The sequence below is a fragment of the Eurosta solidaginis genome, chromosome 2 (assembly GCF_040869045.1).
Source record: "Eurosta solidaginis isolate ZX-2024a chromosome 2, ASM4086904v1, whole genome shotgun sequence".
NCBI classification, from domain to species: Eukaryota; Metazoa; Arthropoda; class Insecta; order Diptera; family Tephritidae; genus Eurosta; species Eurosta solidaginis.
The window spans coordinates 290816587-290832073 of NC_090320.1; the positions used below are offsets into that span (position 1 = coordinate 290816587).

The following is a 15487-nucleotide window of genomic DNA, read 5'->3' on the forward strand; positions in this document are numbered from 1 at the left end:
TTTTCTTATTATTGCATTGTCATGGGGTTCTGAACTACATTCCAAGTTTCAAGCTTGTAGCTTATCGGGAAGTTACTTAAATTTTAATTACAAGATTCGTTCACAACGGCCGTGCATGCAGCCTGCCTGTAAAGTCAACCTAAATAAAACCGATTAAAACAAAATATTTTTTGGGGCTGCTGCCAGATGTTCGCTTTAATGAAGCAAAAGTACCAGTATGAAAAGGGAAATTTAATTATTTCATTAAACAGAATTGTGATTCGATTAAGTTTCTGTGTGAAAACGGTATAATATTGGTTAAAATTTTCTTTTAAATTAAGCAGCAGTAGCGTTGTTTGGTAATGCAAGCTTCTAAAGATTTATGGATTTGTGACTAAATGCAGAAATTAGCAGCTTTTTACTAACAATAAAAGATTCTTCGCATTACCAGTAAAATATTATTATTTTTTAAATCACAAAGAATCTTTAATATTCCTTTGTTTTAAACGAAATTATAGTTATTTGCAATTTTTGAACGGACAATGTGAGTTTGTTTGCATTACTAGAAAAATTTGACTGCAATCAGAGCCGTATCAGGACCGTACCGGAGTTTATGGGGGCCCTTGTGCAAAATTTACAGGAGTCCCTTTTTTTAAAAAAAAGGTTATACAACACAAAAGGTTTTGCTTGTAGGATATTTTTATATTATGTTGCATACATAGTTTCTTTACATACTTTTTTATAGCCAAATTGTCGTACTACTTGTGTCGCTAATCACAACTGTTAAGCGTTACAAAAGAATAAATATTCTTATATCACTACATTTGACTACACCTTTTCCAGTTTAAGTTCAGAAATTTACAACTCAAGTTCAGAAAACTGCAATTCAAGTTCAGAATTTCCAATTTAAATTCAGAAATTTACAATTCAAGTTCAGAAATTTACAATTCAAGTTCAGATTTTCCAATTGGAATTTCTGAACTTGAATCGTAATTTTCTGAACTCGAATTGGAAACTCTGAACTTGAATTGTAAATTTCTGAATTTAAATTGGAAATTCTGAACTTGAATTGTAATTTTCTGAACTTGAATTGTAAATTTCTGAACTTAAACTGGAAAACGTATAGTAAATTAATTATTAATACTCAATGTAAAATCTCACAAACATTATAACTTCAAATTTTCTTGAACGTATTGTAAGTTTCTTGTATCTCTCATTTTAGAAAAGTTTTTTTCTACTTTTCATACTCGCAAATCATCGATTGTTTTTGAAAAATGAATTTTCCGAGCTCTTTCATTTTCAATAGATAGGACTGCCTTAATCGTTCATTACCCATCGAACTTCGGAAATAATTTTTGATCAAGTTTAATTTTGAAAATGATCGTTCAGCGGTGGCAGTTATTACTGGGATGGTCAAGAACATTATACAAGCAGTATAAATATCTGAAAAATTTGATATCAATGAACTTTTTTCAATTACAAGAAAATCTGCCAGCTCTTTGTTTGTTTTCATTTGACTTATTTTTGAATTGAACGCAGCTTTCATTGGCATCAACTGTGCAGGAAACAATGGGAATATGTGATCTGGAATCTTTTGAACGAATTTTTCTGCCTCTACTCTTATTTCGGATTCACTTGAAGTAGCAATTAATTTGCGACTGGGGGGTTTGGGGGACCCTCGGTGCTGGGGCCCTGGTGCACCGCAGCGCGTACACCGGTATCGGTACGGCCTTGAATTCTATTTACATTTTCACTTAAAGTTGGCATTAATAATATTTATTCAATAACAAGTAATGGGAGTATAAAAAAGTTTTACTGGTAATGTAAACAAACTTACATTAACAGTTAAAATTACATTCAAAAATTTATAGCTTAATGACGAAATTAGTGTAATCAGCATTTAGTATACGCATTATGCAATTTTGTTTGCACTACCAGTAAAATTTGACCGCGATTTACATTGAATTAGTTTTTTTCTACTGTTAATGAAACTCTGTTTCTATAAGCGGTACATTAAATTTCTAAAGTAACTGTAGCAAATTTTTACTGGTAATGCAAAAAACCGATTTGTTAAAGACTCCTTTATATCGCATTATGACTTTATTGGCAATAAAAATTAATTTTAACTCGTTGACATTTCGAAAACCGCTTACTTTCAACTGCAGTATGCCCGTCTATGGTTTTGACTAAAAAAACTTTTATTTTTTGATAAATTTTGTGTACTTACAGTTGTTTACAGAGAATTCAATGATTTGCGAGATCTTGCGGCAATAGGTTGGTATACCTTTGCCACGTGTAGAATAATCTTCTTGGCAGTCCTTTAGCAAGTGATCTGGTGGTATGTCTAGTGCACAATTGGCATCCTTATGACTATTGCATACGTAGCACTTAATGGCAGCACCTGAAAATAGTGAGATAAAAAAATGTATATAAAGATTGTTGAATGACTAAAAGACGCTTAAAGATTAAATATCATTAAAAAATAAAAATAAAACTTTTAATTGTGCAAAAAGCTTAAAAGTTATTATATGTGATCCGGTCTATGAAAAGGTGGCTTATGACTAAAAAAAACAGCTGTTTGCAGCTGTTTCTTGCAATTTTATTTTTGAGTCATAAGCCACATTTTCATAGACCGGGTCACATATATCGATTCCTCAAAACATTTCGTAAATCACGATGTCATCACAATACTCAAGAGCAATTAAAATTAATTCTCAAAACCCAGCTCAACAAACTTCACTCAGTCATTAATATGGCATTCAGGTCATCTCCACTAATTCGATACGTGAATTATTACTGGAGGTACAGCGTTGGAAACGTGGTGAAAAACTGAGCCCAAAAAGAGCGAAACCACGCTCATTTCTTTAAATTTTGAATCGATGTTGCTGGTTACCCAAATGTTACTATTTTGAACGAGTTCGATTCATTAATATCTAATCTATATCGATGCAAAGTTTCAGCAACTGCTCGACCCTCAGCTCAGAAATGGTTGAGACCACGAAAAAGTACTTCAGGCTGGATCTGTGGAGAATTTCATGATGTCCAACTTCGAACAGAGCTCAAAAGTTGACCAAAACGTAGGAAGCGGGATATTTGTGAAGTACTAAATTTTTCGACCCCGGGTCTCAAATATCTCAAGACGCGCACATTGGGCTTACAATGATTTTTAATACCATTAACATAATGCCAAAACAAGTAAAGGTGTCTAAGTTATATACTCAGCATGAGCTTCAATTGCACATTTCATTTCAGATAAATTACTTCTCTACATAACACGTGGCACCGCCCTTAAAAAAAAATGTCTCCCCATTTCCTCTTACAATAAAACTTGATAAGCGAAATATCATTGATACAAAACTATTTTTTGCTAAGTTATAGCTTATTATTTTAGTCTACGACCCTTTTAAACTTGTTTTATCTCTAAGTTGCCGTGGTCTTTAACCGATCCCGTCCATTTTTTCCTAGAAATATTTCCTGCTATAGGGAAAATGTGGGTACCCAATTTTATTACGATCAGTTAATTTTTCTTCGAGCTATGGCTCCCGAAACATAGAGAATTGCTTAGTCATATAAGGGGCGGTGAAACGCCCATTTTTTAAAATTAGAAATTTTTCCTATTTATTGTTATAAATTCACTTGGGAAATGAAATGCCCTTTTTTGCAAGTATATAGCTTATTTTGTTCGTCCACGACCCTTTTAAAAATCTTTTATATAAAAGTGGGCGTAGTCCTTAACCGATTTCGTTAATTTTTCTTCAAAGCATTCCTTCTAGCAAAGGCAGCATCTTTGCCGCATTTTGTTACTATAGGTTTAACGATTTTTGATTTATGATTAATAATATTTGGGCGGTGCCACGCCCATTTAAAAAAAAAATTTTAAAATTTTTACCAAGTCTCAATATCATCAGTCCACACGTCAAATTTCAACATTCTAGGTGTAATATTTACTAAATAATCAGGTTTTTTTTTGTGTTTTCCAAAATGAGCTTCAATTGCACATTTCATTTCAGATAAATTACTTCTCTACATAACACGTGGCACCGCCCTTTAAAAAAAAATGTCTCCCTAATTTCCTCTTACAATAAAACTTGATAAGCGAAATATCATTGATACAAAACTATTTTTTGCTAAGTTATAGCTTATTATTTTAGTCTACGACCCTTTTAAACTTGTTTTATCTCTAAGTTGCCGTGATCTTTAACCGATCCCGTCCATTTTTTCCTAGAAATATTTCCTGCTATAGGGAAAATGTGGGTACCCAATTTTATTACGATCCGTTAATTTTTCTTCGAGCTATGGCCCCCGAAACATAGAGAATTGCTTAGTCATATAAGGGGCGGTGCCACGCCCATTTTTTAAAATTAGAAGTTTTTCCTATTTATTGTTATAAATTCACTTGGGAAATGAAATGCCCTTTTTTGCAAGTATATAGCTTATTTTGTTCGTCCACGACCCTTTTAAAAATCTTTTATATAAAAGTGGACGTAGTCCTTAACCGATTTCGTTAATTTTTCTTCAAAGCATTCCTTATAGCAAAGGCAACATCTTTGCCGCATTTTGTTACGATAGGTTTAACGATTTTTGATTTATGATTAATAATATTTGGGCGGTGCCACGCCCATTTAAAAAAAAATTTTTACCAAGTCTCAATATCATCAGTCCACACGTCAAATTTCAACACTCTAGGTGTAATATTTACTAAATAATCAGGTTTTTTTTGTGTTTTCCAAAATGTTATATATAATAAAAGTGGGCGTGGTTATCATCCGATTTCTCTCATTTTCAACACCAATCTATTCTGGGTACAGATAAGCTCGTGTACCAAATTTGGTGAAGATATCTCAAGTTACTCAAGTTATCGTGTTAACGGACAGACGGACGGACATGGCTCAATCAAATTTTTTTTCGACACTGATGATTTTGATATATGGAAGTCTATATCTATCTCGATTCATTTATACCTGTACAATTAACCGTTATCCAATCAAAGTTAATATACTCTGTGTGCAAAGCACGCTGAGTATAAAAAAGGCGTATGAAAGTTTCCAAGTCAACCCCTTTCCGAGGTCAAACCCTTAAATGCCTGGAGATTTTTTAATTTTCTTAATAAACCAATTTTGAATACAATTTTTTTTCAGTGCCATAATATTTTTGAATAATTTTTTGTTGTCAATTTGTTTTTTATAATGAAGCGCTCGTTCATCATATGAAAGTGCTTTTGCTTTGCACTTACATATGAAAATTAAAAACTTCCATATGAATTTTATTTATATGTGAGGACATACGGGTGTTCTTTGAACATTTTTTTTATATTTGAAGTGTAAATTTGTATCTATTGTTCAGGGCAAAACAAAAACGAAACTGTGGCCCATAATCTTTGTAAGAAGGTGCGAGTCCTAATTTTTCAAAATATAAAATAAAAACCATGAGCTAAGAACTCTTTCTTCCTTATATTCATTTGGATTTGTGATGCAGGCGGCGGAGTAGTCCAAAATTGGTTAATTGTAGTTGACATAGAAGCGGTAAAAGTTCTCAAACTTAACTGCTTCTCCCTAAAATGGAATTGCAGGCCGACGAGCTTACTGGAGCTCCTCGACTTCATATATCAACTTAAGGTGCACTACCTTCCGAAATATTGATTAGGTACAACTAAAACCGTTCTCTCTAAACCGCGAACTTACGGGAACTCCGAGACTTTCTATATCGTAATGTGTTCCTACCTTCTTTGAAATTTATATGCGATAACTTAACCGAACTTTTCTAAAAAGGAATTACAGACCGTCGATGGTGCGGAGCATTGCATCAGGACAAGAATAATAAGAGACTTGGCCCCACTTGCAGAACGAAAAGTTAACATTTTTCCCAGAGTTAATTTTGAAATTTGCAAAAAATGTATGACTCATTAAAGGCTTACTGTTAGAAAAAACTTAACTTTCCATTGTGCAAGTGGCCCTTATAGAGCAATCATTCATCGAGCGAGAACTTCAATTTTCTACTTGCTCGCTAGCTTAAATAACTCTCTCAACATATTTGAAAAGAAAAACAACCTAAGTCTATTAAATATTCAAGGAGTTCTACACCATCGTACTACAATGCATTATGCTTATTATTAAGGCATCTATTTTTAAACTAAATTACAAGCTCTTAATGCCGCAAAACCGCATCGTTTTAGACAGGAACGTAGGATTAACAGACGACATAAATGAATTCACAAGAAAAAAATAATTAAAAAATTTGCCCAGTGAATTAAATGTTGTATACAAAATTTGTCAACACAAACAAACAGCTATAACATCAACACAATAGAGGTGTTGTAGGTCTCGGCAAGGGGGTATGTACTATCCTTGCATGCAATTAAGCTATGCGACAGCCACATCTCCCAAAGGGGTAGGGGCTGTAGAAGGGTTGACTGGCATTTGGAGCTTGCACTAACTATTATGGATTATCTAATTTTAACTTTGTACATAAAAAGCTTTGAGATGCACATATGGGTGCACACAATTGTTGACATGGAAATGGAAGCGGAATCAGTAAACAAGAAAATCAGAAGAGATTTTATGGTGTTTATAAATATCAGAATCAACCAACAGATACGGTGATGTGAGTAGCCTGAATGATAGTATTTATTCAATAAAGGGGGGCTTACAATTGGGGTGAGGAGAATTTTGCCACTTCGTAAAAATGGAGCATGCTAACACTATGGACATTAGACTGGGTCGTTTTATTATTATTACAGAGTTGAAAGGGTACAGATTGGTCATTCTGACTCTTGATCCAAGGCTGTTAAGGATTGTAAAGGACCTATTGGGCGAGTATCACATGTTCCGCTTATCTAGAGAAGCAGCAAAGCGAGCACATGAAAATTCCGAAGGCTATGAACACATCAGTCTCTCCTTCATATTGAAGTACTGGAAAAGTTTTAGCCATCCAATCCATTCTAGATCAATTATAACAGTATATGTAAATAAGAGTGTCCCCGATGCGTTACCTTATCTATAGTTCCGAACTTGATTGCAACCTCACAGCTTGGATCTAGTTCGTCCTATTCTGCTCTGTTTGCAGTAACGCTGACACTAATTCCTATTTGAGGCATTTACTTGTTGTAAGCCAGAAATTTCGTGGTCTCCTTATCGATTTGCCTGTATGTTGCACACTTATATACTTACATAATGCACATTGCGTCGGGTCGATTTGTATGGACGAAAGTTAACCGATATCGCGCCATCGATTTTTCTATAGGATTCGGGCTCAGGAAAAAAAGTTCCACTACGCATACCCAAAAAAATAATTTTCGAGCCTGCGAAAAAAAAATGGCGAAAGGGTTAATTTTTCGACCAAAACACTCCCCAAAACCCAAAAAATATATTTTTTTTTCAAAAAACTGTTGTAAAAACGTTAGGTTAGGTTAGGTTGAACTGGCCGGTCCATGAGGACCTCACATAGACTGATTGAGTCCGTAGTATTACCAGAAGTTTGTTTTAACGACCAAACTGAAAAACCCTATCAAAAACAAGGGCCTATGTTATAAAATAACTCCGTCCTCTTGGCAAATACTAGCAGCTTCCTAGGACTTAAGCCACTTGCTGCTTCTAGATCTGACAGCTGTATCACTCCTAATAGCTGGAGTCTTAGCCTGGCAAGTGCAGGGCACGAGCACAGAACGTGCTCGATCGTTTCCTCCTCCAACCCGCACTTCCTACATCTGCTATCACTGACCAAGCCTAATTTAAAGGCATGTGACGCCAGAAGGCAGTGTCCAGTCAGAATCCCGTCATGAGTCTACAGTTCTCTCTTTTTAATGATAGAAGCAACTTTGTTAGTCTAAGGTTGTAAGACCTACACATAATCTTCGACACTTTACAGCCCCACGCGCTTGAACCCACGCCTTTCCCGCTTGGTCGATCATATGCACCTCTGGCCTTCGCTTAATCTCGCCCATTCTAATTGGGACGTCTACGGAGCAAGCTTCAAGGGCTGCGCCCTTTTTAGCTAGTTCGTCCAGTTTTTCATTCCCATCTATTTTTTTTTCGCAGGCATGAAAATTATTTTTTTGGATATGCGTAGTGGAACTTTTTTTCCTGAGCCCAAATCCTATCGAAAAATCGATGGCGCGATATCGGTTAACTGTCGTCCATACAAATCCACCCAGGTTAATGGACATGCTTGATATATGGTTTGCTGGGTGAATATAAGAGCCTCATAGATAGAGTACGTCATATTGGAGTCAAGCAGTTCCTACTGAAAAACCCTATGACAAAGTGAATGTGAGGAGGTTTTCACATACATATGTACATTAGTACATATTTATTTCAATGAGAGTGTGATTCGATAGTGTTAGCTAGTGTCATAGGCTGTGTGATAGGTAGATTTACATATGTATAAAAGTGTAAGTGGATACGGAAAGCTCGCGTCGATTATAACGGTAATATTGTAGGCATATAACAGTTGCGGTTCTTAAACTATAATCTTATGTTATCTAGTCACAAAAATGACAAAGTCTTAACATATTCTACAGACAGCAAAAATTAAGCCCATATATTTGAATGGGAAATTAGTTTTTTAATGACATAAACGGCACCCGCCGTGGTGTGGTGGTAGCGTGATCCACCTACCACACCGAAGATTCTGGGTTCAAGCCCCGGGCAAAGCAACATCGAAAATTTTCAATTAGAAAACAAATTTTTCTAAGCGGGGTCGCCCCTCGGCATGAAAAGTGAAAGTCATTTGCCTTGCAGATGCCGTTTGGAGTCGGCAAAAAATATGTAGGTCCCATGCCACCAACTTGTTTGAAAAATCAAAAGGAGCACACCGCGAATTGGAAGATAGCCTCGGCCTAAAATCTCTTCGGAGGCTATCGCGCTTTGCAGTTATTTTATGTTTTTCAACCACAAACATACATTTTTTTTTTCAACTCAAAATAACTTGTTTTTTTTTTATACATGGGGCATTCCATGGTAAATTCACTGAGGGATTTCGCATAAGTTGTTTTTTAATTTTTAAGGTTTATATGAATAAAAAAATGTCCAGGAACTAGAATTTTTCAGACATTATAACCACCCTAGAACAACGTCTTTCTAATTTGTGAGCGTCTACTGTATCGTCTTATTTCAATAAGCTATAAAAAAAATTTAACTTCCGTTCCATTGCGGAGATATTGAGTTTTGTGTCACTCCATCCGCTCTGTTCACGTCCGGGCGAATTTGCATATACATACAACGAATTTATAAACAAACAAAGAATGACAGTGGCTGGAGGGAAAATGCATATGCCTAAATTCGGCCGCATTGAGTCGCATCTTGGTATAACAATTTGAATGTATTTTGATCAAAGTTCGATCTAGGCTCAAAATTCAAACAAGAGCATACCAATTCCAACCCAAAGGGATTGCCAATGTGGAGGAACTTGAGGAATCTAATGAATTCCTAACGAGGACGCTTATGATTGCGTATAACAAAGCTTGCCCTCTGTCTACGTCAACTGCACTGTGCACTTTACATTTAATTTGATTTTAGTTGTATGTAAGTGTAATATATCGTATATTCAACTATAAACCAAATTAGAATAATTAATTTAATAATTTTAATAAAAAGTAGAACTGAGCGACGGCGCGCGGGGATAGGTAGCGAACTTGACGGGCGATGCGGACGGGCACGATCGATCGTCATGGTAGTTTAAGATAAACTGACTTGGGTTATGTGCGGTGGTGTTCGGCAAGCACAGCTGAGCTGCACTTGCGCTTGGCCGCAATAGCCGGATGTTGCCAGACGGAGGAGGGCGGACTTAGTCCGAAAATTGGATCATTTCTTCAACACCCTCTAAGAAGATTCATGGGAAAAGCAAAGCCGCCATGGTGGAGCAATGAGCTGAGTCTTCTAAGTAGACAGATAAAAGTAATGTTTAAGCTGCAAAGACCGCGAGTGGTATAGTGTCATCAATTACAAGATGAACAGACTACCTGATTCCCTATCTGCGCTTCGAGGTTGGCGCAAGGAAAGAAACCCTGGAAGAGAATAGCTTAAGCTGCAACCGTGTTAACATTTATATTGACAGTCAAGCAGCAATTAAGGCAATAATCTCGCATAGCACAGCATCTAAATGCGTGCTGAGGTGTAAGCAGCCTCTGGAGAGAATCGGGACAGGGAGAAGCATACATCTATATTGGATCCCAGGGCAAATGGGAATAGATTGGAATGAAAAAGCGGATGAACTAGCTAAAAAGGGCGCATCCCTTGAAGCTTGCTCCGTAGACGTCCCAATTAGACTGGGCGAGATTAAGCGAAGGCGAGAGGTGCACATGATCGACCAAGCGGGAAAGGCGTGGTTTTAAGCGCGCGGTTGTAAAGTGTCGAAGATTATGTGTAGGTCTTACAACCTTAGACTAACAATAGACTCATGACGGGTATTCTGACTGGACACTGCCTTCTGACGTCACATGCCTTTAAATCAGGCTTGGTCAGTGATAGCAGGTGTAGGAAGTGCGGTTTGGAGGAGGAAACGTTCGGGCACGTTCTGTGCTCGTGCCCGGCGATCTCCAGGCTAAGACTCCAGGTATTGGGAGTGATACAGCTGTCAGATCTAGAAGCAGCAAGTTGCTTAAATCCTAGGAAGCTTCTAGTATTTGCCAAGAGGACGGAGTTATTTTATAACATAGGTCCTGGGTTTTGATAGGGTTTTTCAGTTTGGTCGTTAAAACAAACTTCTGGTAGCACTGCGGACTCATTCAGTCTAAGTGAGGTTCTCATGGACCGGCCAGTTCAAACTAACCTAAGCTAAACCAATTCCCTTAACTATTTTTTTCTATACCATTTCTCTGAAAATTCACTATATAAGTTATATCCAACTCGCCTTCAAAAAAATACGGCTTTAATCTTAAGCAATGAAGTGCACTCAATATGCAAGCAAGTAGCAAATATAGAAATTTTAAACGAATATATAATGTCGTGCTTAATTAATGAGTTTGTTTTGTAAAATCTTTAATATTGTCATATTTAAGATAAACAAGAAGACTGAGATAATACATTATTAGATACAATTGGATATATAAAAGGCCAAACAAAAATTGTTGACGTCTCAGGTAGTTTGATAAGTACAATGACAAATGTGAACTTGTATTTGTTAAGGCCCGGTTTTCCAGTAGTTGGTTAAGCTAAGCTTAAACTAAGTTTGCTTAAACTCTATTCAAACTTAAACTCCAGTTAAACCACTGAGCAGTTTTTTAGTCACAATTTAAGGCCGCTTTTGGGGTAGGCTTTTTTGTGCTGCAACATTGGTTTTTTATTATCTAGATAATACGGTAGATACGGCAACAGCTGGATTTTCTTTACGCAACAAACATGGAAAAAAAAATTTCTCCAGCGAAATATATCTAGTTCCGGAGGTGATATCCAACATCGTTATTTAATTATTCTTATCTCAGATAGTTCTCTAGTTGATATCCAACTTCATTCTCCAATCACTATCCAACCAATTTTCCGACCTTTGAGAGATTTTGAGAAATGCATAGTTCTCAAATGAATATTCAACACATTTCTCCAGTTGGGATATCGAGTTGAGTTGGAGTTGAAAACAAAATCTCCAAGGAGCTTCCCCCAAAACCAACAACTGTTTTTTGTAAGAAATAAACAGCTTGTTGATAGCAGTAATTGAAGCGTAATTAATCAAAAATTAATTATACATATTTTATTTTATTTTCGTGAAAATACTGTGGAATGCAATCTTACATTCGAGTCCAGTTAGAGAACCACAAGTTTGTAATTAAATTTTTTCAACTTAAGTAATAGCATTTTTTGTCTAATAAAAAATTCCCTCTTTTGCTGAGTACGCTATGATTCTCGAGTTGAGCCACTGTTTCCAAACAACTCTTGAGATTTAAGAAGTATGCCTTGTTATCAACATGAGCTCTAATGGTACTCAAGCCCAAATGCTTGTTGGGTATATTCGACGCCATTTCGAACGAACGCAAATAACTGATAAGTTAACTAGAGTTTAACCCTGTCAGATTGGCCGCTTAACCTCAGTGTATACTTCAGTTAAAGTAGACTGAAAAACTGCAGAATAAGGTTAAGCGTAGTTTAAACAAACTGAGTTGAACTTGTACTGAAAACCGGGCCTAAATGTTACATACATATATGTAAGAAGTAAACTCGGGGTAGACTCATATGTAACCTACATACGTATGTGAAAATGTTTGTTTGCAATTGCTCGGTTTGTAAACGATATCAATTTATATATGGGGTATTCCATCCCATTTCGACCAATTTTGAACCACACCCCTTTAGAATTGGCTCAAAGTTTTTCTTCTTTTTCTAGCTTACGAAAGACGTTTTTCAGAAGTTTTTAAAATTTTTTCATCCAACTCAAAAAAAGTTATGAATTTTAAAAAAACACCGCTTTTGTTTTCAAAATGCTATAACTTTATCAAAAATTGACCGTTTGGGATCTTTTTTTTTTTAAAAATTTGTTTTTAAATGTACTTTTCAGAAAAAATTCAAACAAATTTTTAAAGATTTTTTTGTTTTATAATTTTTCAGTTTTTTGAGATTTTTCGAATTTCGCCCTTTTTTTCTCATAAAAAACTTCAATCAATCATCCCCACTAATCCCGGAGTGGGCCGAGAATTTTTTTTTTTTATTTAATTGAAAAAAAAAACTTTAAATTTTTTTTTGTATTTTTTCCGAAAAGTACATTTAAAAACATATTAAAAAAAAAAATGATCCCAAACGGTCAATTTTTGAAAAAGTTATAGCATTTTGAAGAAAAACCGTTTTTTCAAAATATTTAAAACTTATTTTGAGTTGGAAAACGGTGGTTTTTTCAAAATGCTATAACTTTTTCAAAAATTGACCGTTTGGGATCATTTTTTTTTAAATATGTTTTTAAATGTACTTTTCGCAAAAAATACAAAAAAAATTTTAAAGTTTTTTTTTTCAATTAAATAAAAAAAAAAATAAAAAATTCTCGGCCCACTCCGGGATTAGTGGGGATGATTGCAGAATTTATTGAAGTTTTTTATGAGAAAAAAAAGGGTGAAATTCGAAAAATTTCGAAAAACTGAAAAATTACAAAAAAAACTTTAAAAATTTTTTTGAATTTTTTCCGAAAAGTACATTTAAAAACAAATTTAAAAAAAAAGATCCCAAACGGTAAATTTTTGAAAAAGTTATAGCATTTTGAAAACAAAAACGGTGCTTTTTTAAAAACTCATAACTTTTTTTGAGTTGGATGAAAAAATTTGAAAAACTTCTGAAAAACGTCTTTCGTAAGCTAGAAAAAGAAGAAAAACTTTCAGCCAATTCTAAAGGGGTGTGGTTCAAAATTGGTCGAAATGGGATGGAATACCCCATATATAAATATTTATATGCATATGTATATGTTTGCCATACACATTCATTGTCATGGCAAGATGTGAAGCCATTTGATATGTCAATTAAACCTTTGATTGAACGATTGATGATATGTAACAGATTTGTATTACAAATTAAAAATGTATCTTCGTACATACGAATGAATATATGTATATATTTACATATATGTATATGTGTAAAATGTTTGATTGTATATTGTAAATTGTGTAAACGATTTTTTCCAAAATTAAGAAAGCTATTATACGCCTCCCAAGTATATCCATTTTTCAAAAAAAATTAAATCAGTAATTTTTTGTAAATGCAGTCAATAATAAAAAATAGATCTAATTTGGAAAGTGAAAAGGACAGTATGAATGTCGATAGTTTTCACAAATAAAATTAAACCAAACAGTAGCCTTAAACTTTTTTGGTTTTTTTAAAACCATATAAGATTTTGGCATTTTCGCTCAGTAAAGTTTGAAATTTAAGCTCAAACAATTTAGAAGCGAGGAAATATTTTAAAGGTTTGAAAGAACAATTTTTAATTTGTGTGATTTGTTAATATCCTAAAAATTTTATATTAAATTTATACATTCACCTTAATATATAAAAATAAAAAATAAATGTAAGGCGCGATAGCCTCCAAAGAGATGTAAGGCCGAGCTTCTCTTCCCATTTGCGTCGTGCTTCTATTAATTTTTCCTAAAAATTGGCCGGACGAGTCCTTCTTGTTTTATGCCGACTCCGAACGACATCTGCAAGGTAGATGAATTTTCACTGAAAGCTTTTTATGGCAGAAATACACTCGGAGTGCTTCCCAAACTCGCCCAGAAAAATGTTCTTCTAATTGAAAAAACATGTTTATAAGATTTTGATTTTGCTTTGAACGGGACGTAAGCCCAGGATCGTCGGTATGGCAGGCAGAGCACGCTCCCATCACACCACGGCGGCCGCCAACCATTATATATACATATATGTATATCTTCTGTGCATGTGTGTGATCGAACCCCTCCTAAAAGACTGTACCGATTTGGTTTAAAAGCCATAGGCAGAAGAAGAAAAGAAGGAAAATAAGGTATAGGAATCGTATTGTTTAGGTGGAGAAGGAGAAGGGGGTAGAGGAGGAAAAATGAAGAGAGGGTGAAGGAGAGGATATAAAAATGTAGAAAATGCATAGGTAATATAAAAATAAGAGGAATCAATACAAAGAAAGGAGATACAGGAAAAAAAGAGGGTGGTTGAGGGGGAAAAGAAAGTAGAAGGGAGATAAGTAGCAGAAAGGTGGAAGTTACGGAGTAGAAACATGGATCAAACTTGAAAAGAAGGAAGGAGAGGCAAGAAGATACAAAAGTTGAGCAGAAGCTACAATATGACAAATGTCTCTGTTTACTGGGGGAGTAGATATATGACAAGAGAAAATATTACCGGGCAGGAAAACGTCTTAACTATCTACATATCTAGGAAAGAGAGTGAAGAGGGGAAACGAGGTTCACATTTCAAATGTAGGCAAACCAATTTTCGTGCAGAACAAATTCTACCGGGTACTCCCCGGTACTCCTTCGCTAAGAAAAAAAAATTTATAAAATAATATGTTAGAAAAGAAAATAATATTAAATGAAATAGAATTTAAAATAAAAAGAGAAAGTCAAAAAATATTACATCAAATTGAAAACAATAAAATAAATATACTTACTTTATTAAAATAAATTAACCCAAACAAAATAAAATAAAAGAAATGAAATAAAATAAAATAAATAAAAAAAAATTTAAGTTAAACGGTTTTATTGAAAAAAATACTGACATTAAGTAATAATAACACTAAAAGCTAGAAAATAATTAGGTAGGTCCTAGGTACTAGTGATCACACTCCTCATCAATCTATGGCGTTGATCAGACAATTAAATAAAAGCGTTGGGCGCGTGGAATTTCGAAAAAAGTGAGGCGTAGCATAACCTTATTACGGTTCAGTTGGTCTTATATATGACTATATGAGCCAAATCGGACCACAAATACAATTTTTGTGAATATCTCAATCCTTGCGCCACCTAGCGGAAATTTTTTCCTATTATTGCATTGTCATGGGGTTCTGAACTATATTCCAAGTTTCAAGCTTGTAGCTTATCGGGAAGTTACTTAAATTTCAATTATTATTTATGTATATGACG

At 34.8% G+C, this 15487-nt stretch overlaps 1 protein-coding gene across 1 annotated transcript in view; it reads right to left on the minus strand.

Annotated features, from left to right (window-relative positions):
- Positions 1–15487, minus strand: part of LOC137241179 (UPAR/Ly6 domain-containing protein CG9338) — a 40590-nt gene that overhangs the window by 11059 nt on the left and 14044 nt on the right. The window contains exon 3 of the mRNA XM_067768497.1: positions 2207–2380. Coding sequence (XP_067624598.1) covers positions 2207–2380 — 174 coding nt within the window. The remainder of the gene's footprint in view (positions 1–2206; positions 2381–15487) is intronic.